General features: G+C 43.4%; 1 protein-coding gene across 1 annotated transcript in view; it reads left to right on the top strand.

The window, feature by feature from the left end:
- Positions 1-25831, top strand: part of WWOX (WW domain containing oxidoreductase) — a 482529-nt gene that overhangs the window by 253742 nt on the left and 202956 nt on the right. Inside the window, exon 6 of the mRNA XM_053608941.1 lies at positions 21226-21314. Coding sequence (XP_053464916.1) covers positions 21226-21314 — 89 coding nt within the window. The remainder of the gene's footprint in view (positions 1-21225; positions 21315-25831) is intronic.

Genomic DNA, 25831 nt, shown 5'->3' on the forward strand with positions numbered 1-25831 from the left:
TTTCCTACACGTGTTGTCTTTTCTGCCTCTCCCTGATTTTTTTTTTCCCCTCCTTATCCCATTCTGACGAGGTACTTGGAATTTCTTCATTTGCAAGGATTCTCATGGTCCCAGCCTTCCCTCCTCTCTGTCAGAGTCACAGCATTTGACGTGTACTCTGGGGGAGCTGCGGGCTCCACTTCGGGGTCAGTTACATTGCGGTTCAAATTCTTCTTCCATCTGATTTATAACCTCATGGTACTTACTTTCCGTTTCCTTGCTCATCAGATGAAGATGCTAATACCTGCTTCTTAAAGGCCCTGAGATGAAGGAAGAAATCAGTGACTATGCCATGTGGCCGGCCCAGCACCTGGCCAGGAGGAACTTGGTGGGGGAGGGTCCAGAGCACCTTCCATCATCATCTGTGTGTTTACCTTGGCTCAGTCCCTGACGTGGAAAGTGTTAGTTAGAGGGGCCTAATTTCATGAGCCAGATGTTCAGCTGTCTTTCTTTTTTCCTCTCTTCCTCTCCTTCCCCTTCCCTTCCCTCTCTTCTCTCCCCCTCCCCCTTCCCCCTCCCCCATCTTCCCCCCTCCCCCATCTTCCCCCATCTCCCCCCTCCCTATCTCTCCCCACCCTCTCTCCCCACCCTCTCTTCCCTCCCTCTCTTCCCTCCCTCTCTTCCCTCCTTCCTTTCTTCCCTTCCTCTCTTCTCCCCTTTCCCTGTCTCTTTTTCTCTGTCTCCCCCTCCCTCCCCCTCCCCCCCAGAAAGAAGTACAACCTTGTGGAGTCCATGCTGTTCTTTAGTTTTCCTGTTGTGCCAAATGTATACACCAGGGTCCCTCTCTTCGGTTGGTACCCTGTCATGCCAAAAGCAGCCAAAGCAGAGCGTCTGTCTTGTCAAGCCAAGGTAGAAATGGAAGGCGCTGTTCATAAATATTGAAGAAGCAAGGAGAGTGTGCGCCGAGGCCAGGCTGCTTTTTTGTACATGTCATTCCAAAGTGGCTTCTAATGGACATTTATAAGCTGGTGTCCGCTGTGCTTCCCCTGCCCACTCTAATGCTGTCTGTGATGTTCTTTGGGGCACGTGCTATCTATGACCTGGCTTTTAACAAAATTGCCCAACGTGATTCAGTCATCCAATTTGGCTGTAAGAGAGAAGACTGCAGAGCCAGCCCGATGCACACAGGGCCGTGTGTGATGCCCAGACCCTGCACGCTGCACGCGTGCACCAAGATGGTGGGATACCCACCTACTGCTCCATGCAGCGCGCGCCAAGATGGCGGGATACCCACCTACTGCTCCATGCAGCGCGCGCCAAGATGGCGGGATACCCACCTACTGCTCCATGCAGCGCGCGCCAAGATGGCGGGATACCCACCTACTGCTCCATGCAGCGCGCGCCAAGATGGCGGGATACCCACCTACTGCTCCATGCAGCGCGCGCCAAGATGGCGGGATACCCACCTACTGCTCCATGCAGCGCGCGCCAAGATGGCGGGATACCCACCTACTGCTCCATGCAGCGCGCGCCAAGATGGCGGGATACCCACCTACTGCTCCATGCAGCGCGCGCCAAGATGGCGGGATACCCACCTTCTGCTCCGAGTCTGCCCTGGAGTGGTGGCCGCAGACTCCCCTTCCAGCTCCTGTTTGGACTTCAAGTGTGGAAACTCGACAGGCCCATCTGAGTCTTTCTTTTTCTTCCTCTACATTTCTCAGTCTCTTTCTCTCTTTCCTGTTTTCCTTGTCCCTCCCTTCTTCTCACTTCTTTTGTAAGTAGTTTATTTTCTAATCCAATCCGTGACATACTTGCCCATTACAGGAAAACACATTAGCGTGGAAAATCGGAAATTTAACAGCTAATATTTGCTCGGGCCTTGCTGTGTGCATCATACTGTTCCAAGCAGTTCGCAGGGTGATGTGTGTCAGAGGCATTGTCTGTCCCAGTAAGTTCCAAAAGATGGGGACATACGTGGCAGTAAAACAGACAATCTCAGGGATCCCTTACTCAAATGGATTTTTTAAATAGGAAGCAACAGGGAAAACATGAGAGGGCTCATGAAATGCTTGCTTACCAAACTTTCTGGAGGACTCATTCTATTATGATTACAAAGAAATGAATCAAAACAAAGAATTTAATAAGGACATGACATACAAGAACTGGTGGAGAAAAAGTATCAGCAGGAAGAACAGACTCTGGAGGAGAGGGCGGCTTGCCGGCCTGAGTTGGCCACACAGCATGCGCCAGCTGGGGGACTGGACTGATTTCTCGTTCATGTCTGGAAAGTTTTCATCATCTACTGTTATTCATCCTATTATGGGGCTGATTTCTCTAGAAATGTCTTTCTCTCAGGGAGGATTAATAAACAAAATCAGAAATCCAAGCTAAAAACCAAACCAATATATTACTTACGGATACAGTGGTATAGTATATCAACAGCCTTTATGATGTTTTATAAATTTAATTGCAAGAGAATGCAAACTCTACTAGTAACAAATCCAAAAACAACTTTAGATACAAATGTATGATGATATCGACAGCCTTTATTGTGGGAATTATAGACGCAGCGCGGGGCAACAGCTCCAGGCATGGACTCAGGAAACCAGACAACCGAGGCTCATATCCTAGCTCCAGAAATCACTGTCTTTGCCGTGTCTTTTTTTTTTTTTTTTTTAATTTTTATTAAACCATAGCTGTGTACATTAGTATGATCGTGGGGCACCATACACTTGGTTCATAGATCGTTTGACACATTTTCATCACATTAGTTAACATAGCTTTTGTAGCATTTTCTTAGTTATTTTGCTAAGACCTTTACATTCCACATTTACTAGGATTCACATATACCCTTGTAAGATGCACCGCAGGTGTAATCCCATTAATCCCCCTCCCTCCCCTCCCTTTCCCCTTTCTCCCTATTCTTAGGTTATAACTGGGTTATAGCTTTCATGTGAAGGTCCTACATTAGTTTCATAATAAGGGTGAGTACATTGGGTACTTTTTCTTCCATTCTTGAGACACTTTACTAAGAAGAATATGTTCCAGCTCCATCCATGTAAACATGAAAGAGGTAAAGTCTCCATCTTTCTTTAAGGCTGCGTAATATTCCATGATGTACACATACCACAATTTATTGATCCATTAGTGGATCGATGGGCACTTGGGCTTTTTCCATGACTTAGCAATTATGAATAGGGCTGCAATAAATATTCTGATACAAATATCTTTTTTATGGTGTGATTTTTGGTCTTCTGGGTATATGCCCAGTAGGGGGATTACAGGATTGAATGGCAGATCTATTTTTAGATCTCTAAGTGTTCTCCATATCTCTTTCAAAAAGGAATGTATTAATTTGCATTCCCACCAGCAGTGCAAAAGTGTTCCCTTTTCTCCACATCCACGCCAACATCTCTGGTCTTGGGATTTTGTGATACAGGCTAGTCTCACTGGAGTTAGATGATATCTCAAAGTAGTTTTGATTTGCATTTCTCTGATGATTAAAGATGATGAGCATTTTTTCATATGTCTGAAGGCCACGCGCCTGTCTTCTTCAGAGAAGTTTCTCTTCAAATCCCTTGCCCAGCCTGCGATGGGATCCCTTGTTCTTTTCTTGCTAATGCGTTTGAGTTCTCTGTGGATTCTGGTTATCAAACCTTTGTCGGAGACATAACCTGCAAATATCTTCTCCCATTCTGAGGGCTGTTTGCCTGCTTTACTTACTGTGTTCTTGGCTGTGCAGAAGCTTTTTAGTTTGATCAAGTCCCAATAGTGTATTTTTGAAGCAGCTTCAATTGCCCGGGGGATCCTTCTCATAAAAAACTCGCCCAACCCAATTTCTTCAAGGGTTTCCCCTACACTTTCTCCTAGTATTTTTATAGTTTCATGTCTTAGGTTTAAATCTTTAATCCAGTGAGAGTCTATCTTAGTTAATGGTGAGAGGTGTGGGTCCAGTTTCAGTCTTCTACAGGTTGCCAGCCAGTTCACCCAGCACCATTTGTTAAATAGGGAATCTTTTCCCCACTGAATGTTTTTAATTGGCTTGTCAAAGATTAAATAACGGTAAGTAGCTGGATTCATCTCTTGGTTCTCTATTCTGTTCCAGACATCTACTTCTCTGTTTTTGTGCCAGTACCATGCTGTTTTGATCACTATCGACATATTGAATGGAGTTAAATTGGAATCATTTCCACTTAGATCTGGAACCAGACAAGGCTGCCCATTGTCTCCATTGCTCTTTAATGTTGTAATGGAAGTTTTAGCCACCGCAATTAGGGAAGAAAAGGCGATCAAGGGTATCCACATAGGGTCAGAAGAGATCAAACTTACGCTCTTCGCAGATGATATGATTGTATATCTGGAAAATACTAGGGACTCTACTACAAAACTCTTAGAAGTGATTAAGGAATACAGCAGTGTCTCAGGTTACAAAATCAACATTCATAAATCGGTAGCCTTTATATATACCAACAATAGTCAAGTTGAAAAACAATTAAGGACTCTATCCCATTCACAGTAGTGCCAAAGAAGATGAAATACTTGGGAGTTTATCTAACAAAGGATGTGAAAGATCTATATAAAGAGAACTATGAAACTCTAAGAAAAAAGATAGCTGAGAATATTAACAAATGGAAAAACATACCATGCTCATGGCTGGGAAGAATCAACATTGTTAAAATGTCCATACTACCCAAAGCAATATATAATTTCAACGCAATCCCCATTAAAGCTCCACTGTCATACTTTAAAGATCTTGAAAAAATAATTCTTCGTTTTATATGGAATCAGAAAATACCTCGAATAGCCAAGACATTACTCAAAAATAAAAACAAAGCAGGAGGAATCACGCTACCAGACCTCTTTGCCGTGTCTTGGGGAGGCACTTACTCTCTTTGTGCCTGGTTCCCTCCACAGAAAACACAGTGATAGGACTACCCGCCGCCTCATAGAGCTCCTGAGTGCATTAAGTGAATTCATGTGTGAAGGTGCTTAGACCAGAGCCCAGTACATTGTAAATGCTTTGTAATATTTGGCCATTGTCATTAATGTTCTTATTACGTGCCTGAACATCAAGTTTAAAACAGTGTTTACTTTGGGGAAGAGACAAAGAGGGGAAGACGAGAAGAGGGGGTGTGCTGGAGATTTCAGCTGCCTCTACAATGCTTCATTTTTTATGTTATATCATTTTAATGTTTCAGTGCCAATTCTGGTCTCTTTTTTAAAGTATACTGAGGTTCTTGGGATACAGTTGTTGGGTCTTTCCTCTTTATTTTTTATCTTACTTTATGCATCTTTTATGTCCTTTCTGAATATTTTGGGAGAAATAATGAAGTTTCTCTTCCTTGTGATTTCATTATTTTCTTTGGGGTAGATTCTGTGATTTACTAGCCTCAGTGAGGGTTTTAATTCCTCTCTCGTGGCTTAATTTTTTTTTTTTTAATTTGTGGTGGTCCTTTTTTAACCAACACCTTTAAAGTTTTCTTCCACCTATTCTTTTTTGTTCCTTTTTGTTTTATACTTCTGTTTCATTGAGATGCATGTAATGCCCAAGATGGCCAACATTTCATAGTTGGGCGCTGTGGCGGGCACCTGTTGTCCTAGCTAGGTGGGAGGCTGAGGCAAGAGAATCGCTTAAGCCCAAAAGTTTGAGATTGCTGTGAGCTGTGACACTCCAGCACTCTACCCAGGGTGGCGTAGTGAGACTCTGTCTCAAAAAGGAAAAAAAAAAAAAAAAGCCAACATTTCTAAACACTAACTTGTTTCTTGAGTTAGATAATGTTTAGAGCTCAGCCCGTTCTCTGAGACTTCAGTACAATGCTTCACAGTTTTTGTCTTTTTCTTCATCTCCTGGTATTGCTCTCACTTACTTTATTGGCTGTTATTCATCCTTTAATTAGCCTTTATATATGTGGGCGTTTTTCCCTATGTATCTAAACCATTCAGGTGATAGACACAGTTCCCCAGCTTTAGTACCATGGTTTTGCAGGTTTTAGTTGAATGTGACACCTTTATACTTCAAGATTTTTTTTTTGCAACCAATTCCAAGTTATGAACTCTGTACAAATGGATATAACTTTTCCATTTTTTAAATGAAAATCTTTTATTTTTAATTTCTACTTGAACTGCATATAGTAAAAATAAAAGAAGATGTCTATAATGGCAAGTGTTTGGAATATTTTGAAATCACCTTTGTGCTCTGGCTCATGGTTAATTTCAAGACTGTGTGATTGAAATGAATATGTAGTTTTATGTGTAGGGATCTGTAGCCTTTTTAGAAGAAGTTTCTATATCATTTGGTCTAAATATTCTATTTTGTCTGCTTTATCTACTTGTTTCTAATATAATGTTTAAACTCTAAGATTGTAAATTCATCTTTTTATTTTTGTTTAAAGCTATATTGTTTGGTGCATGCAAATTCATTGTTGTTATATATTGTTGAGTAATTGTTTCTCCCATCATGCAGTGTCCTTCTTTATCTATAGCGTTTTGGGTTTTACTTTTCATGTTTTGAGGTTGTTTTTTTTTCTGCCTAAAATTTTATTTTTATTTATGTAACATCAGTACACTAGCTTATCCTGTGTTTTCGGATTCCCTCGTATTTTTTTCTCTCACCCTTTGTTTTTTAACCTTTCAGTATTTCTTTGTTTTATTCGTGTGTGTTAGGTAGGCAGTGAGAACTGCTAGGACAAATACTTCGCAACGTTTCAATAGCTTAACACAATGTTAATTTATTTCTATCTTTGGTAACTGTGCTTATTTATCTCCCAAGAGGCTGGAAGTAGGGGAGACAGTGGAGTGTTACTTGTGTCAGGGTTTTATGGGCGAGGCCTTGAAGGAGTGTGTGTCACGTAACATTTACATTCCACAGGCGGGCTCCAGGTCTCATGGCTGTGCCTCATTGTGAAGGAGACTGGGCAATGAATCTGAGTGCCATGGCAAAACAGCACACAGGGATTTAGGGAATTGCTGTGGTTTCTGCTACAGTCTTCACATCTCGACACCAGATTCCTTTTGCGCTCTTCTTACCACAGAGACTACACATTCACCCTTCTCCCAAAGGCACAGAGTCTTATAGTCCCACTTAGTACGTCATTCTGGGCTAAGTCAGTCTAGGGTCTCCTTCATGATCAGGTATAGTTCATTTTGGTCCTATGACTTTGTAAAGGGCCATTTGTCCATGCCTCAAACTCCTACCGCTGTCTTGCACAGTGGAGGTGGAGGAGAGGCGGAACATGAACAGCAAAACTTCCACTTTCAAAAGGCAAGGGTGGGAAGTACAGACTCCCTGGCAATCAGTAGTAGGATCCTGGCAGTAAGATAACTTTCTTCTTTTTTTTTTTTCAACATGGAGTCTCACTTTGTCACCCTGGGAGGAGTGCCATGGCATCAAAGCTCACAGAAGCCTCAAATTCTTGGGCTTAAGCAATCCTCTTGCCTCAGCCTCCCAAGTAGCTGGGACTACAGGCACCTACCACAATGCCCAGCTAATGTTTCTCTTTTTAGTAGGGATGGGAGTCTGGCTCTTGTTCAGGGTGGTCTCAAACTCCTGAGCTCAACCAATCCACCGCCTCAGTCTCCCAGAGTGCAAGGATTACAGGCAATGAACCACTGTACCTGTCCCAGATAACATTTTTTACCTAGGTCTCAGCTCTCTACAGGGAACCACGCTGTCTGCCGTCCTCCATGATCCCATCTGAGCTGAATCCAGAACAGCGAATTCTCCATAAGGCCTCTGACGGCTATCACAGCTGGTGCATAGTTGAGGGTTTCTCATTTTTAACAGCTTTTAAGGCTTATAAGTTCAGATTGATTTTTATTTTCCAATATAATTCTTTAATCATCTTACTGGATTATTTGAATCCGTTTGTTTCTAGTTAGTTCGTGTGTGGTAGTCACAGCAATGTCTAGACAGGACTCTCAAGTTGCTTTATTTTTCTAATTTGTTGTCATCATGCCTCCCTCTCGCCCTCAGTCCCTCCACTCAGTGGCAACTACCATGAGGCTATCTGGAATAATGGGCTTGGGTTGAAAAGTAGCATCATTAATCTGATGTATGTTACCGGGTTGAATTATTTGAATTAACTTACAAGTTGTAATGGGCTATTGTCTCGCAAAGATTCTTGCAGGCTTATTTTCTGCTATTTGGGCTCCTGACTCAATTGGCTCTTTCACCTCTGTAATGTCTCAGTTTTCCTTTCTGCTTACGAACTGGATGGTTCTTCTTCCCAGAACACATCTCCCTCTTGTCATATCCTGGTAAAAGCACAGCACAGAACTCCCCTGACACGCTGACGTTTTGGCTCTTTCCTAGAACTTGGGGTTCAGGAGGTACTGGGTCTACTTTTCACATTATGGCAGAGAATGGTTTGACCAAGTGTCTTTCCATGTATGACACAGGTCTTTGTGGGTGCCTCTGGTCAACAGGGGGCTCTTGTCTGTTGGATGAATGAGGAATCCGGGCTTTATACCGTAGTGGCTTTACTGCCCACTAGGAACTTATCATAACTTACACTCATCTCATGGAAGGAGAAAGAAAGAACGGGCCATCCAGTTCATCTGAGGAACAGCCCGGGAGTTGCATACTCTCCTGCTCAAAGACCACTCATAGAAACCTAAATGTTTCGTCTCAATTCAATGTAGGTCACGAAACAACTCTAATCTTTCACCTCTTTTCCCATACTGTGGAAAGGAGAGAACAATTCCGAGGGACAACGATTCCTTTCTCTCTGCGGTGTCTCCTTTTGTGCAACACAGAGCTCATTTTAAAATTGTTCATTTCTGTCATTCCTTTTTTTTTTTTTTAACACAGAGTCTCACTTTGTTGCTCTTGGTAGAGTGCCATGGCATCACAGCTCACAGCAACCTCAAACTCCTGGGCTTAAGTGATTCTCTTGTCTCAGTTTCCCAAGTAGCTGGGACTACAGGTGCCCGCCATAAAGCCTGGCTAGTTTTAGAGATGAGATCTCACTCTGGCTAAGGCTGGTCTTGAACCTGTGAGCTCAGGCAGTCCACGCACCTCGGCCTCCCATGTGCTGGTGATACGTGCTGGTATTACAGGAGTGAGCCACCGCACCCAGCCTGATCTCTGTCTCTAATGTGTGAATGTAAGTTCATTTATATTTCTTGTAATTACTAATATATTTGTACTAATTTGTGTATTTCAGTCTTTGTTTCTTCTTTACCTAGTTTTTTTTTTATTATTTGTAATTTTTTGTGGATTTTTTTTGTGTGTGTATTGATGGAGTTTCTTTTCATCAGGCACTCCATCTGTCATTCCCCCCTCTTCTGGCTGGTGATGCGGAAGTTAATGTTTCTTTCTCTCTCTTTTTGTTTGTTCTTTCTTTCTTCCTTTCTCTTACTTGCTTGCTGGCTTGTTTTCAGTTATTCTTGACATTTTAACATACTCGTACACATCTGTGTTTTTTTCTTACAAAGTTAACATTATCCATTGTCTCTGCATTCATATCAGCAAAGCAGACCACACATGATTTAACGGGTCAGTGAAAGCCTTCCTCCCAGAAAACAAATTCCCCTTGTTACTGTTATTGGAGTGTCTTCTCCAGTTCTTTCTCAAGTTTAATTCATTTGATCCTGTAGTGAATTTAAATGATGTCTTAAATTTGGCTATAACTTGACTGTGACTTGTGTGTGTATTGGGTTCTCACCTTCTCTGTCTTTATGGATGTTTGGGGGGGGAACCTCTGAGAGGCTGCTAGGCAGATACCATTTTAAGCAGGAAACCTCATGTCTTTCTGAAGTACATTTTTTAATCTTTTCTAGTTTATCTGTGGAATGTCCTGCCTTGCTTCTGGGGAATCTCTGAAAATTTTCTCTCTTTAGCTTCATCCACAAAAGCAGCTGTTGTGGTCCCTCCCCGAGGATGAGGACACTATTATGTGTTGAGTGCACGCTCTGCATACTGCGCGTATAATCCTCACGTGTAGTATGGCCACCTTCCAGAGGCAGGCCCTCCTCCAGCCAGCCTGAAGCACCAGGAAAAATGCCTGGATTTCCAAATGGCTTATGGAAAATTGTTGCCAATACTACCAACAGACTTTTATTTCTACTTACAACTTTGTATCGTATTTGGTCATACATTGCATATCATTCATTCATTTTCTTTTTTTTTTTAATTTCAGATTGATATGAGGGCATATGCAGTTAGGTTCCATATTTTGCATTTGTAAGGTTGAAGTCCGAGTTGTTGCCAGGTCCCTCACGCAGGGACCTGTACATTTTACCCTCTGGGTTTGGGGCCTACAGAACCTCTCCCCTCATTCATTTTCTACACGAAAGCCTGTCTTGAAAACCTGCTCAGTGCCATCCAGTCTGTGTTAGGTATTCGAGATGGGGATATGAAACCAAACATTTTAATTTACTATAAATGTCAATGTGAATTATTGGTTGTTTTGCTTTTCTTTCCTGGTCTCCTATGGTGTTCTTAGGAATGGAAATTGGTATAACCCTTTTGGAGGGTACCCAGCAGAAATCTATCAAAATTTGAAATGTGGGTATCTCTTGACCTAGGGATTCTACTTCCAGGAATTTATCCTGTAGAGAAAAATTATATAATTAAAAGTGTATATATTACAATGTTGCTTTCAGTACCCAAGAAAAACCCGAACTGGAAACAACGTACAATAATGTTAATTGCAATAAAAATAATAGCTGACTTTTATAGGGTATCTGTTCAGTGTCTGAGCTTCCCATAGCAGTACCTTTACCATAGATACTGTGCCATTGGTAATAACAAGGAGGTTCTCCAATTTCTTTCTTTCTTTTTTTGCAGTTTTTGGCCGGGGCTGGGCTTGAACCCGCCACCTCCGGTATATGGGGCTGGTGCCCAACTCCTTGAGCTATAGGCGCAGTCCTCCAATTTCTATTTTTTTTTATTGATAAGTAAAGTCAGGCATCAAGAATTTATGCAAAAAAGTTAACAAAGCTAGTGAAGGATGTGGGGGGATGTTCTTAAAAAATAATCTAACGGTCCTGTAAGGGGCTAAACTCACTGGTTAAAAAAGAATGGGTGTGGAGCTCTATTTAGGTTCATCCAGTTACGTATCAACTGAACAAGCCAGGTTGTAACCCAGCCCGTGAGCTATCATATTGTGGTTGTAGTAAAAGTTGCACCCTGTTTTCATATGTGTAGAAAATATATTGTGGAAAGATTTGAATCAGACCTTTACTGTACTTACCCTGGGACAGTGGGGCTTGGGGGACATTTTCACTTTATATATTATCCACTTCTGAATTATTTGTATTTTCTTCAATACAACAGTTTTATTTTTGTCATCTAGTGGTAAACGGAAGTTTCTCTCCCCAAACACACCCAGGCCGCCTCAGCATTATTCCATTTTGGGCTGTCCAGTGTCTTGTTAGGATAGTTTGCATCCCTCATCCCTCACCTCTAGGACATCCAGGGATCTTGCAAACTTCACAATTCCTCCAGGTAGAACGCAGAATCCTCCCAAGCAGAGGAAATCTGCCAGCAGCAGAGGAGAATACTGGTTATATAGAGATAATTTTATGTACCATATCATATATAATCAGCAGGCCCCAGAGCCTGTATGTTGGGCTTCGCATCTCTTTCTGAATCTAGGAGCAGCAACACTGATTTTTTTTTTTTAACAGTGTCTTCCCCGAAGTGGGAGTTCCATTGCTAAACAAGTTTCATTAAGCACCCAGGTATTAAAATATTCAAACTATCCAGACTGTTCCTATCGAGAAGAGAATTATCCAGTAAATTAGCCGATGTCCAGTATGTTGCCTCTTAAGCACGTCTTTGATGTTTCCAGTACTTACCTAAGATACAGAGCATGTTTATTAAGAGTCTTCAACTGTGTATAAAAACTAGAGCAGTCAAAAGTAATGGTGTCTGCTGAAGGATTCTTTATCATATGAATTTACCTTTAGTCATCTATTATTTATTTCAGCTATTTTATATGCCATTATAATAAATATTATGACAGAGAAAGCTTTTATGCTTCAACTTATTGTACTACCCTTTACTTGCCTGCAATCCTTCAGGAAAATGTAACCACGCTTTACCTATAGTTAACGTAAATCATCACTTACATTAGAATGAAAAATTCACTATGAAAAAAGGCTCTTTCTGCCATAGCAAGGCGTAAAGGCGTGCTCATGTTGACTGCCAAGCTTCCGTGTCATTCACTGTCCAACCGTCCTTAAGCTGCAAAGTGAATACATCGCACAGAGAGAAATTGGAAGGTTTTGGAATATTTTCCCTCTCTTGTTAGTTTCTGGCAAGATAAGCATTTTTTTACCCAGAGTGCAAAATATTGCCAATTACTGTCTAAGCATTTTTAATAGTTTTGCTTTACATGGCACGTAACTCATACACCAAATTAAATACGCTGTTATCCGATGCAATTTCTCCTTGAATAGCCACACAATTACCTATAGATATTGATACCGTTATTTTATAAATTGAGTCCCAGCAACACAAGGCAAAAATGTTGGCCTGCACATAATGAAGGAGGCGTTGCCATGATTTTCTTATTAGGGGCGTTTGTGTGTTTTGGCAAAGGGAGGAGGGTGGAGGGGGTGCCCGTGAGAGGCCCAGCAGTGAGGGTCATTGTCTGATGGTTGATTTGGCATGACACACTCAGCCCCCATCTTTCAAGACTCCAGATGAAAAATGGGCTTTGCCAAGGATCATTTTTGTTGTGGTTCCCTACTTCCAAACATGGACTATTCTCTAAGAGCATTTTTTTTTTTTTTCCATTAAAAGCAAAGGGCTTGATAAAAGACATAGAGGCGGGATGGAGACACCAAGCCTTTTCTTTTCTGGGTATCCGATCAGAAAGCACATTTATCAGTGTGCGCTTTTAGCCTTTAGTCTTGGAGATTGTGCAAGCCCCCTGTTAGACTTGTTCACACTGCTGGTTAGGATTGGACTGGGAGGTAGAAGAATCACAAATCGATGCCAGCGTCTAGCTGCTCGTGCGTTCCCCAGTGAAGATGCCGCCATCCATCGCCACCATTAACATCCTTTAAATAATACTGGAGAAATTAGTGTTAGGAAGTCCCGCGTAGGATATTGATGAATTATTAAACTGGCTTAGTTAGATGTCTATTATATAGTTCAGTGAATAATGTCATGTCAGTAACACGCTCACAGCCAGTGTCTCTTGCTGTTGTAAATGTGACAACTCCTATTTAAGGTTTTAGAACACAGAATCAGGACTGAGCGTGTGTAAGTGGAAGGGTGAGAGACATCAGCATAATACAATTAAGGCCCATTGGATTAGAATTTGCAGGATGCCATTAGCAATGAGCTGTGAATGTAGATTATTGCCGCGGCTACATTTTCTCTTTTAGCAGGAACACTTCTCTTGTAAATTCTAAGTGTATAAAATAAATATGATAAAAAATAGACACAAATAAGAAATATAGATGATGTTAATTTCTTTATAGCTTCTTGGTGGTGGGTGGCGAAGTCTGTGACCACAAGGCTGCGGCACAGCGTAGCAATCCTGTCGAGGACACGAGCTTTGGAAGCTGCCACATCTCAGCTGGATGTGTGTCTTACTAGCTTTGTGACTTTAAAGCGTATCGGCCTCTGCTTTCTCATCTGCAAAATGGGGACAATTACATATGCCTCAAAAGACATTTCATATTACTATTAAGAGAAAAAAATACCAAGCATATTATAGATGCTCATTATTTTTGTGGCTTTTATTATCAAGAAATAAATGTAGGCTGGGGCAGTGGTTCACGCCTGCAATCTTAGCACACTGGGATGCTGAGGCAGGAGGATTGCTTGAGTTCAGGAGTTTGAGACCAGCCTGAGCAAGAGTGACACCCTGTTTCTACCCAAAATGGAAAATAAAACTAGCCAGGCATTGTGGTAGGTGCCTATAGTCCCAGATGCTTGGGAGGCTGAGGTAAGAGGATTGCCTGAGCCCAGGAGTTTGAGGTTGCCGTGAGCTATGACACCAGAGTACTCTACCCAGAGTGGTAGAGTGAGACTGTATTAAAAAAAAAAAAAAAAAAAAGAAGAAGAAGAATGTTTTTAAAGGTGAATCCCAGAAGCAGACTTTTCCAGTGCCTTTAAGGGAGGGCTACGTAAATATTCGTCAAATCCACCCAGATCGGCACCTTGCAGGGAGATCACGAGATAGGAATTCCCTGTGAACAGTACGTCCTGCCTTTGTAGGTGCCTGTGACAAGTTCCCCCCAGCACAAAGAGGATTTTTTCGGGGTATATTAGAGATGGATCTCTGTGTGCATCTGGGTTTCTCTGTCCTCAGCCACTGCCAGCCTGCTCCTCCTGCTGACCCAGTTACTGCTAATGCTCTGGACACAGTGTAAGGAAGTGTTGCTCCCGGCTGGTGCTGGATGTCCCTGTCTGTGTGCTGGGGATTCTTATGGTGGAGCTGAGTGCAGTAAGCAAGGCCCACGTGTGAGATGAGCCTGGGCTGAAGCACGCACATGTGGTTTTACTCCCCGTGCTCCGAAGCACACACCAGCTCAGTCCCCGGACCAAACACTCTGTTTTCATTAAAGGCAACAAGTGGCACAGTGGAGAAAACTCACCGAGGCCCTTCCAGCTGTTTCACAGGAAATTCATAATTAATGATGATTTTAAAGTAATAACGTTTGGTTTAAAAAAAAATAGATTTTATCACTGGAATTCTTCATAGCCAGTTTTCTAAGGGCCTAATACCATGAGCTGTTACTATTTCTTGCCGGCAAGAGGAATGTGACAATGACCATTGTTTTTCAATAATAACGCATTGGTAATTGTGGGTCTCCCCACGGCCTGTGATGCGTCACAGTGATTGAAGGGGCAAAAAGGAACAAAAGGAAATGAGATGTGTGAAAACTGGATTTCCTCTTTAGAGGCAGTGTTAGTGAGTGAATAAATGAATGAATTCAGTTGTAAGTGTTGTCTCCCTTGCTGTTTACCAAGAGCTGGATGCGCACCACCCTCTGTGGGGTGGAGAGTGGCGGGATGTGGAATAGCAATTAAATCTTGACTTGCTGTGACTCATGACTCTGCCAGTAATTACATGTTTGAAATTGGGTGAGATCCTTTTGAACTTCAGTTTCTCCATCTGTGAAATGGGTGGATGGTAATTACTGCCCTCCACCCCCAGGTTGCTGTAGGGGTAGGTGGGTGTGACTGATAGGGTCAGTGTTTTGAGGTTGTCGCCATCGGCCAGTGGCGACCCATTCAGCCTTACCCTGAAGATGGTTCTGTGCCCATCCTGTTGGTGATGACAATGATGAAATGACAATTAAAAATCACAAAAAATATGTAGAGTTAGAGACTGCGTTTCGGGTGTCAGGCTCTGTCCCAAGTGCTGTACACGTGTTATCTCATCTCCTGACAAGGCAGATGTTCTTATTATTCCCATCTTACAGAGATCAAAACAGTTCTCAAGAAGAAGTAGCTTGCCCAGCTGGTAAATCAGACTCTGGCCTTCTAGCTTGAGCGCGTGATAGTAACCAACACCACTGGGGTTGAAAATACTTCTTGCTCAGTCGGTAAGGCGCCGGCCCCATATACCGAGGGTGGCGGGTTCAAACCCTGCCCCGGCCAAACTGCAACCAAAAAATAGCCGGGCGTTGTGGCGGGCGCCTGTAGTCCCAGCTACTCGGGAGGCTGAGGCAAGAGAAGCCCAGGAGTTGGAGGTTGCTGTGAGCTGTGTGAGGCCACAGCACTCTACCAAGGGCCATAAAGTGAGACTCTGTCTCTACAAAAAAAAAAAAAAAAAGAAAATACTTCTTGAGATTGGGAAGTGGGACACCATGGCTTCAGGCGGATTCAGTGAGCCTCCTTCCTCCTCCGCTGGGGTCAGGAGTCGTCCTTCACTGAAGAGCTATTCAAACTTTTCTTGGGCTACTTACGTTAATGTAATGAAATAAACAAGGGAGACCCACAATTACTAATGCATTATTATTGAAAAACAGTGGTCATTGCATTTTAGCGGTGGCCTTCAAAGTTATAATGACAGTTGTATTTACTAAGAAGCAATTGTGTGCCCTATACTTTATATACATTATGTCTAATCTTTAACTATATAAGACAAATACTGTCATGCCTATTCTCAAATTAGGCAGCTGAGGCCCAGAAGATTCAAGTAGCTTCCCTGAAGTTGAGTTGCCAGTGCTGTGGTCCTGCTGGGCTGTGTAGCTCCAGATCAGCCTGGCTGTGGTATCTCTGCTGAGGATGACATCTCTTCATTTCTCTATTCAAATACTGCACACTCCCCATATGGTTCCTTTGGTTTCAGGGGATATCCCATCTGAGTCGCGCTTGGCTAATTTATAGTCATAAAACAATACTATAGATCACAACTGTATAACAACATGCAAGCCCTGTGATTCCACATTTGGAAACTCTTGAATCAATGAGACAGGTTGTAGAACTCAATAAAGAAAAGATCAGGAAGATTCAGTGTATCGAAGGTGCCAGCAAACTGTGCCAACAGTGAGCACTCTGGCATCCCCGGGCAATAGAATAAGAGTATGTAGCTTACTTAGTTATTCATAAGTCTTTCTGGCTGAGCCCTGGGTGTGGGAGCAGGGTGGGCTTCTCAGCTGCTTAGAAGTTATCTGATGCTTCATGCGTAGGATGCCACCTGTGGGGTTTCTGTTTTAAAATGATGGGTAGTAGGTGTCAATTTATGTAATTCACAACAAATTATCATTGCCGTTTTTCTTGAGATGATGTTTATGTGCTGATGTGATTAAAGAATGGAATTTGGGGCAAGAAAATATAAAAACTGGCATTTTACCACATTTCAAGATTCAGTCTTCTCAAGTCTAAGCCTTTTTTTTAAATTATTTTCAGTTTATAGAAGGGTGCAAATAATTAGGTTACATTATTAACATTTGTGAGGTAAAATCCAAAGTCTGAGTTGTAGTTGCGTCCTTCACCTAGGACCTCTTGAACCTCTTTCTGTTAAATAAAGGTTAGTAGGTGGATGGATGGTTGGCAAGTCAGGTAGGAAGGCAGGTGAGTAATGGATACAAGGAAGAGAAGGAGGGATCTACAGAAGGCCAACAGTTTATTTTAGGGTGGTGGATTTTGGATGCTTTTGTATGGTTCCTGTTCACCTTTTCTTTTCTTTTTTTTTTTTTTTTGCAGTTTTGGCTGGGGCTAGGTTTGAACCTGCTACCTCCGGCATATGGGGCCAGCGCCCTACTCCTTTGAGCCACAGGCACCGCCCTCACCTTTCTTTTCTAAATTGCTTTTTATGGCTAATGTGAATGTGAAGCAGGAAGTAGCTTGAAATCAGCCTGGAGAAGTAGATGGGGACCAAGTCATGACTGTGTATTACTTTTTACTGTTCCTCGCTCTCCATTTCTCCTCTTTCTGGGCATGAGGGTTGCATTTTCTTGAAGTTCAGGCAGATCCACATAGCTTTCTCTGTCAATCAGGTGTGAGTGGAAGCCATGACTTACACCCAAATAGCAGCCTTTGAGATCCTGTGTGACTCCCCATCTTCCCTTCCACGTGCTGGGGGGGCTGGGACGTTATAGATGGTGGAGGCTCCCTCTGCCTGGGCCCCTGGCTAACCACAGTGAGCCCAGGACCACCACCTGGGATGGATGTGAATTGTGAGTGAGTGATCATCCTGGGTGGTTTTAAGACATAGAGATTTGGGGGTTGTTCCTTACTGAAGCACATCTTGCTTCATACAGAGGAGCTTGTCAGCCTGGTTTAGGAATTTAGACCATAACTTCTTGGCCCTTCTGAAGGACAGAAGGGTTTTTGTTTATTTGTTTTGCCAATCCAGACATCAGGCTCTGGCCAAATAAGGCCTGAACTTTTCATGTTCCAGGTAACAGGTGGTAAGTCTCACACCTCTTAATGAACATCATGGTTTCCTTGGACAGGACAGGTTTCACAGAACAGTTCTGTGTCTGAAAGGTGGCCATGGTTATACGGATCCTTGCATATGATAAAATGTCATAGAATTATGCACAAAGATATGCTAAACAAAGGTAGGAAAATGAATGTATCCCCAGACTGGTGAAATCTCATAGTAATGACTGTGATCTCATTAAGTTGTGCCAGTGTTGATTTTTGGGTTTTGCCCATGTACTATCTATACATGAGTTGTCAACACAGGGGAAGCTGGATGCTGGGTCTGTGAATATTCTCTGCCTCATTTGGGCCATTTCTTGCACGTCTATAATGAGTCACAAATAAAACTTAACAACAACAGAAAGCCCATGAGTTAAACCAAGAAGACAAATTACAGGTGAGTTGTAGGTTCACTGCCAGATGTGGGAGGAAGTCTCACGTTGACATCAGATCTCATCCTCACCCAGCAGTCAACCTTTTACCCCTCAACAGCGGGCTCTGTTTGCAATCTGTCAGCTGCTCTTTTCCCCTACAGACATTTCTGTAAAGCTGTGAGGTTTGTTAGACAATTACATTCACATAAATACTGATACACACCCTCATTCTAAAAGCTACATTTTTCCCTCCCTGGACTCACTGCATTGCATATAGGTTCTAAGCATTTGTAAGGGTCAGTGGGAGGAACAAGAAACCCGATACCCGGGGCAGGAGAATTACCTGCATGATAGCGTGTGGACTTGAATCACTGCCCCCAGGAGCCTAGTAACCCACAGCTTGTGGATTAGTCTGTTGAACTGCTTGATGGCTTGTGACCCTGTGTCCCCTTAGAGGCATATGTTCTGATTTTGTTCTTATAGGCAGTGGCAGCTCTGGGCTGTATTTTGAAGTGAAGGGGGAGAAGCAAAGGAAGACGTACCAGTTTCAAGTTACATGCATAGAGGAATGGACAGGCTACTTGGCCGTGCTGTCATTTTTGTTGAAATATTGCTTTGGGGTCACCATCTGCGAATGTTCTCCCTGTTTTATGGGGGGGAGGATAGGTACGAGCATTTTTGTAAGGGGCGGCCTGCACGTCCTTTCAGGGTTTGCGCTGGGGGCTTGGCCGAGAGGAACTATCTCTTTCCCACCACTTCGTCTTGTGATGTGTTCACACTCTGAGAGATTCTGTGTCTAGCGGTGAGGGTCTTGTCCAAGTGGAGGGCGGTGGGGACAAGAGGAGGTAGGTTGAGGGTGGAAGGCCACTTTATTTGCTAATTCTGAAAATCAAATTAAGTAGTTAAAATGTTTGTGAGGCATGTAGGGAGTTGACAAGTTCTGCACTCCAAAGAGGTGTTTAACTGTCAGATCCGTATCAGTTACTCTGTAGGGTCAGAGTTACTCTGTAGGGTCACAGTTACTCTGTAGGGTCAGAGTAGGTTACTCTGTAGGGTCACAGTTACTCTGTAGGTTCTGCTGCTTGCTGGGAGGCCCACACTCTCCACGTGGTGTCTCCTCACCCAGAGCCTCAGTGAGTTCACTTCTGTGGCGATTTTCTTCCTATATGAAAGGTGTGACCTTACCTAGCAATGGATCCTCCCTCCCCACAGCCCTGTTACTTCCTGATCTTGGGAAATGGACAGTGGCAGGTTTCCCTTTTCTTAGATCAGGTCAGGGCTTCTCCTCATCCTTCCAAAGTCTGCGGGTTAGAACATCAGCCATTGTTATCCAGAACTAGGATTTTGAATCCACATGGGCCAATATTGCCTTTGCCATTGGCAGGCTGTTAGGGTTTGGGGAAATAATGTAATCCCTTCTCGCCACTTTTCCTTAAAACTAGGCTTTGTTGGTAGGTATGGCCTGGATTCTCCAGGAGTGATCTGGCCCACGTAGTCTTCAGGGAGGACCTCTGAACATCATTAGCATTGCTCCCTCCACCATGTGGCACTGCAGCCCCGGGGACCACCAAGTGGCTTCAGAGAAAGAATTTGGCCTTGTAGACATCTTCGGTTCTTCTAGTTAAGTTTATGAAATCCCTTCTCTCCTCCAGACAGGATATTAGGTGCTTAATACCCATCCTCACATTCCTGTGAGTAGATCATTAATTAATACCCACCTTCTACAAATGGGGAGACCGAGGTTCAGAAATGTTAAGCGGCTTTTCAGAAGCCACTGCCTGATGTTTGGCGTTCAAAGCTTAGAGTTTGGGTCAGAGCCCAGGACTTAGGCAGCCAAGATAAACCAACCACAGAGACACTGACTGTCTGAGCACACCTCCTGTCCTTTCCTGAATGAGACAGTCAAGGTGGAGGATGTTTTCAGCAGTGCCAGCTGCGACCCCATACACAGCATCCTAATGGTATCATGTTATTTCTCCCTAGTCTTCCGTAAGCATCGCAGTCTAGACTAGAATTCCCAAGTCAACTGTTTGTTTTATGGGACTCTTCTTACCTGAACAGGCTGGCGGCCTCAGCATCTTACTTTATGTCCTTTGGAGGAGTGAGGTCCAAGAAATGATAGCATTTAATCTCACCCTCTGAAGTTGGAAGTGCCCTACAAGCACAGGACCAGTGGAAGGACTTCCCTGAGATCTTTCCTTCCAGTGGAACATGATTTCTTCAAATCCTGACCTCTGGTCTTCTGATTTCTTGCCAGAAGGGAACTTGGGCTTTGGTATCAGACCAACTTGGGGTCATTTCTTACTCCCAGCTTCTTAGATCTGTGGTCTCTTGTAAGATCACAAGAAAACATTGCTTGTCCTTCAGTTGTTGTGACTGCTGAGTGAGATGATATCTGCAGGTGCCCAACCTGGGGTGGGCTCTGACTATACAGTAGGCATTATTAGCAGTGTGATTATTGTTATTTTGTCAGTATGTTCCCACCTGCCTGTAGACTTTTCCAGGTTGCTAAGCCAGGTTTCTGTTTGGGAACTAGGTCCTTTAGAGTCCATGGTTAAAAATGAGTCTTGCTTGCTTTTGAACTTTCTATAAATGAACTGCCTTTAATTTTTTATGCAGTCTTAGTGGAAACGTTTCAGAAGTGGATGGCAGCTGTTGAGATGAACACATTGCCCACTTCATCTTCACACGAGCCACGCTTTGTCCTGGTGTTGCAGCTTTTTAGGGTGCAGATAGAGAGGAGGAGATAGTGTTATCTTGAAGACCCTTTGGTGCCTCTTCTGTGTGCTGAGGGAAACACAGCCCAGCCCCCTGGCCTGTAGGTTTAGCAGAATCCCAGCCTCACATCCTCCCCGAAATTGGCAGTAAAAGCCTTGTTCTTCCATTCATTGTGATGATTTATATTCTCTCTGAGTGTCTAATATTAAATAGGGGAATTCCGACATGTTCCATAACACATTGACTGTAACTCGATACCATGAACTAAACTTGCTGTTATTTATCATTTCTTTTTATTTTCTTTCATTCCAGCATAAAGCCAAGGTAGAAGCGATGACCCTGGACCTCGCTCTGCTCCGTAGTGTGCAGCATTTTGCTGAAGCGTTCAAGGCCAAGAATGTGTGAGTGTTCCAGTGGAGGGTGATAGATCATAATTCCTTGCTATTGTAATGTCTCTATCAGATGAACACACTTGGGAGAACGCCAGCCTGTTGTGTTGTCTTGGCGCCCAAACAGGAGGCTCATTTATATTGGCCCTGTTGAGGTGAACCATGTTTTCTTGACTCTTAGTCACCCTTATTATGAGATGTGTCATCAATCTAATAACGGCTTCCCAGATGAAAAAAAAGAATAAAGGACACTATTAAAAGCACGAGTAAAAGTGGCTCATAAAAGCTGGGTAATTATAAGACACATCCTGAATACAGACATTTCTGAAGCACATCTCAGAATCAAGGAGAAGTATATTTTAATTGCATTCAGAAACAAGGAAGCTCAGTTATTCGACACAACAGGGAGGCAGAGGATTCAAGCGTGTTCTTACAGACTATGATGATCTCATGTCTTGCGTGGATGTGGCTTCAAAAGCATGGGCTCCATTAGTGAAAAACATTTTTAAAAATTATTTTTGGATATTTTACAATTTCTAAAGGAGAAAGCCTACAGGCTATCATCCCTTTCTGACTGGGAGAAGAGAGAGACAGACAGAGATTGGCCACAAGCAGGTGGCGGGGACTGGAGTGCTCAAACTCCAAGCTTAGGAAAGAGATCGCGGTTAGCTAGGTTGGAATTACCGAATTTTGTTTCCAACTATTTAGTTTTACTCCTATTTAGGCCCGGCAATCCTGGTCCCTCATTTCACATACTAGTTTAAATTTCATTAATAAATAACTTCATTTACTTTTCATCAGTGAGTTAATTCAAACTTGAGGATTAAGTTTAATAATAGCACAGGTGGTGCCATGGATAAGGTTAATTATGTGACTGGCACCACAGCCGTTGCATTAGGAGAACTCTGATAAATGAAAAGCTGTCTTTTGGGTCAGGCTCTGTTGGGGACAGTAGTTTTGCAATTCTCCAAGCAGATGAAGAATGTGAGGGGGGGGAATCTGAAACCAAAGATCCAGGTAGTACTGCGTGGAGCCTACCCCACAAATCGGTCCAATCTCCAGTTCTTCTCGGGTCGCCCTTAGTTACGAGCTCCGCTTTTCTGGGCTGTTAAAGTGTGTGTTCTTTAAGGCTATCTCCAGAGTAAACAGGTAGCCTATGTCCTTTAGGTCTAGGGAGGAGGTCAGACTGTCATGAGCTTTAGTACCGTCCCCTAAGGGCAGAAGCACTGGTAGGAGCACTTATGTGATATCCCCCGGCCAGCTAGCAGATCCTAGTGAGCCCCACTGGCGTCCTTTGCAGTGAGCTAGTAGATCCCATCCCTTGCCAGAGCCATGAGAGAGCCTCCCAGTGCAACAGCAGCTTTCAGGATGCTCGTTCGGTTCTTCCTTCGTCGTTCATTTATCCATTTATCTGCTTGTTCTTTCACGTAACACATTTAACGAGTGTCTCCGAAGCGTCAGGCCTTCTTCTGGGTTCTTGCAAGAGAGTGGTGGCCATTGGAAGCCAAGGTAACGTCACACAAGCCATCATCTCAGTTGGCAGTGAGCAGCCGTGTGTTTTTTACTGATGGCTGACTCCTCAACCTAACATCCTGCCTGTTTGGGAGGCCACAATGACAGTACCAGTGGCAGAAGCAGCAGCTCATTTATTGAGGGCCGATATGGCCACACACTGAGAGTATTTTGCATGTGTTTTCTGGTTTAATTCTCAAAGCCATCTTTGGGGGTAGGTGCTGTAATTAGCTCTATTATACAGCTTAGGAAAGAGAGGCCAGAGAAGGTAAGTAATTTATCCAGGGTGCTTGGTAACTAGAGGGCTGAAATCATCTCTCCAGGGCTCCCTATTCATCACCAGGCTGTCTTTTCATTTTAAACGTGATCGTGATCTAAGCACTCCGGGAATGTGAGTGCCTCTCGTGGGGTTGCTTTGCGGGGTGGTGGTAGACGTAGATGACAGTCAGTTCTGAATGTTGCCGTCTCCCTGATACCAGGCGAGGTCTTCCATTCACCTGAATGGTTGTCTCTCCTTCTGATGTCAGAAAGCGCTAGAATGCAGCTTTGCTGAGGAGAGCCAACTGTTACGTAAGGGAATCATCTTCCCCGTCTTTACCAGCCCATTGGCTTGTAGACATTATGTAGTTCAGAAATCATCAAATTCAAGCGCTGTTTGTAATCCCCAAGCTCAGACCCTTGAAGGGAACTATCACCCAGTTTGCCCTCATCCTAGATTTCAGCACAGGACTTCTAGGTTCAGAAACAAGGGCAAATTTTCCTTTTAAGAATACTCTGTAGCACAAACCTCTTTGCATCTGCCCCTGGAGAGGACAGGATTTTGCATGGCTTAGAAAAATATTGCAGTGGCAAAAATATGCATAAAAAAAGCAAGCAATTTTTACTTTTGGAGCCCTGCCAAAGCGAAATCTCTCATGGATAGGCAGATGACAGTTTCGTACTTCCAGGCCTTTAGATGCTGCAAACTGTCAGAAGTGAATTTAAGGGCCGGTGACTTGGGCTGCCAGAGAAACACATGTAACTCTATTCTTCATCACCCCCCATCTTCAGACATTAAAATTTCCTTGTGTGTAAAACATAATGGCAAATGAAAGAGAGGCTGCCAGTTCAGAACTAGTCTCTTTCATGCTGTTGCATGGAGGAGAGGAAAAAAAAAAAATCCTAAATTGAAATTCCAGGTAGACGCCCCCATTTAATATACGGTTTCAAAGGCTGTGTACAGCAAGCCAAGAGTATTTATCAGCAGACTTTGTTTTCCTGCTCAGAGTCCCCTCGGTTCATGCTGTAGTGTGAGTGTTTGTCCCTGCAGTGCACAGCGTGGTCTCAGACCAAAAAGGGTAGAAGTGGATGCTCAGCGCAAACAGTGGGGCAAGGGCTACCCAGTGTGCTGTGTGCCCACGCATCACTGGCCTTCCAGCAGGAGATGTGGAGTCAGCCTCTCACTCAGTATCATCATCTTTTAGGCTGGGCGCTGTGGCTCTTGCCTGGAATCCTAGCATCCTGGGAGGCCTAGGCAGGAGGATCACCTGAGTTCAGGAGCTCAAGACCAGCCTGAGCAAGACCCTGTCTCTACTAAAAATAGAAATAGTAGCTAGGCATGGTGGTGGGTGCTTGCAGTCCCAGCTACTCAGGAGGCTGAGGCAAGAGGATCATGTGAGCCTAAGAATTTGAGGTTGCTGTGAGCTGTGATGGCACGGTACTCTACCCAGGGTGACAAAATGAAACTGTCTCAAAAAAAGGAAAAAGGAAAGATATATATTGTGTTCTTCAGGGAGATTTTGGGGAGATGAGGAGGAGAATGTAGAGTGAGCACTGCTGATAATGATTACATAAACAATAACTGCTGGCCAACTTGGCGTTTATTCTGTGTACTGCAGCTGTGCTAAGCGCTTATATTCTCTCTTAAATTTCTTACAGTATCTCCAGACATTAGCCAGGATTATCTCTATTTTACAAATGAAAAGGTTGAAGCACGGAAAGATGAAGTCACTTTTCCAAGTTTAGCAAGTCGTGGATCTGGAGTTGCTTTTCCTCTTTACTGTCTCAGTATTGATTTCTGTATTGGTTATCTACTGCTGCGTAACAAATCACCCCCAAATGTAGTGGCTTAAAACAGTTTAAAAGAATAAACAGTTCTATTCTCTCCTTTCCTCCTCCTCCTTCCCTCTTTCTCTCACAGTTTCTTTAATTCAGGGTTCAAAGAAGGTCAATGCACGTTTTAAAAAATTATTTTTCAAACACAGGGTCTTGTTCTGTTGCCCAGACTAGTCTTGAATTCCTGGGCTCAAGTGATCTTCCCATCTCAGTCTCCCACGTAGCTGGTGTTACAGGCATGTGCCACCATGCACAGCTAATACCTTCTCTTTTATAGATTTACCCTCAATATCTTTTTCTTTTAAAACTTTTTTTTTTTTTTTAAAAGCCATCCTATTTGTTTAAGGGACCAAGTTGTCCTCTAGAGTTTTGATGATTATACCTCTGTGGTATCATTTAACAGATTCTTTTGTTTTCTAACTTTCCTGTGAAAAGATAGCAAGCTCAAGAGATGTGAACAGCTTCTTGTTTAATTTTATGGTTAGAGCACTTCCTAGGTGGTGGTGTAGCCTCCCTGAAAAAGGACCCATAGGTCTGGTTGCCAAGGCCTGTTTTCTTAGGGCTCAGCACATCCTGACCCCTCCACCCCACCCCCACCATTGCCCATTCCCAGATTCATTCATTTATCCTGTTATTCTCCGGTTCTCTTCTGGGTGGCCAGCCCAGGAAGCCTCTGACTGTTTCCAGCTAGTTCTCTCCAGAGTTAGCGGTGGTGGTCGTCGTTGTCGGCCAGTGTGGCTCAGGTCACATTATTTTGGGCATTACTGGGAAGTTCCAAACCAGAGCCTGTGGCAAGTCCCACCCAAACTGAGTTTTGAAGGATATTTTTGTTTAAACTGCAGTTCTGGAGAGGAGCCAGACTCCACACTGCCTGGCAGGCAGAGGCATCCATCAGAGTACAGAGAGCTGGGATCCTTTCTAAT

The sequence above is a fragment of the Nycticebus coucang genome, chromosome 2, assembly GCF_027406575.1.
Source record: "Nycticebus coucang isolate mNycCou1 chromosome 2, mNycCou1.pri, whole genome shotgun sequence".
Classification (NCBI taxonomy): domain Eukaryota; kingdom Metazoa; phylum Chordata; class Mammalia; order Primates; family Lorisidae; genus Nycticebus; species Nycticebus coucang.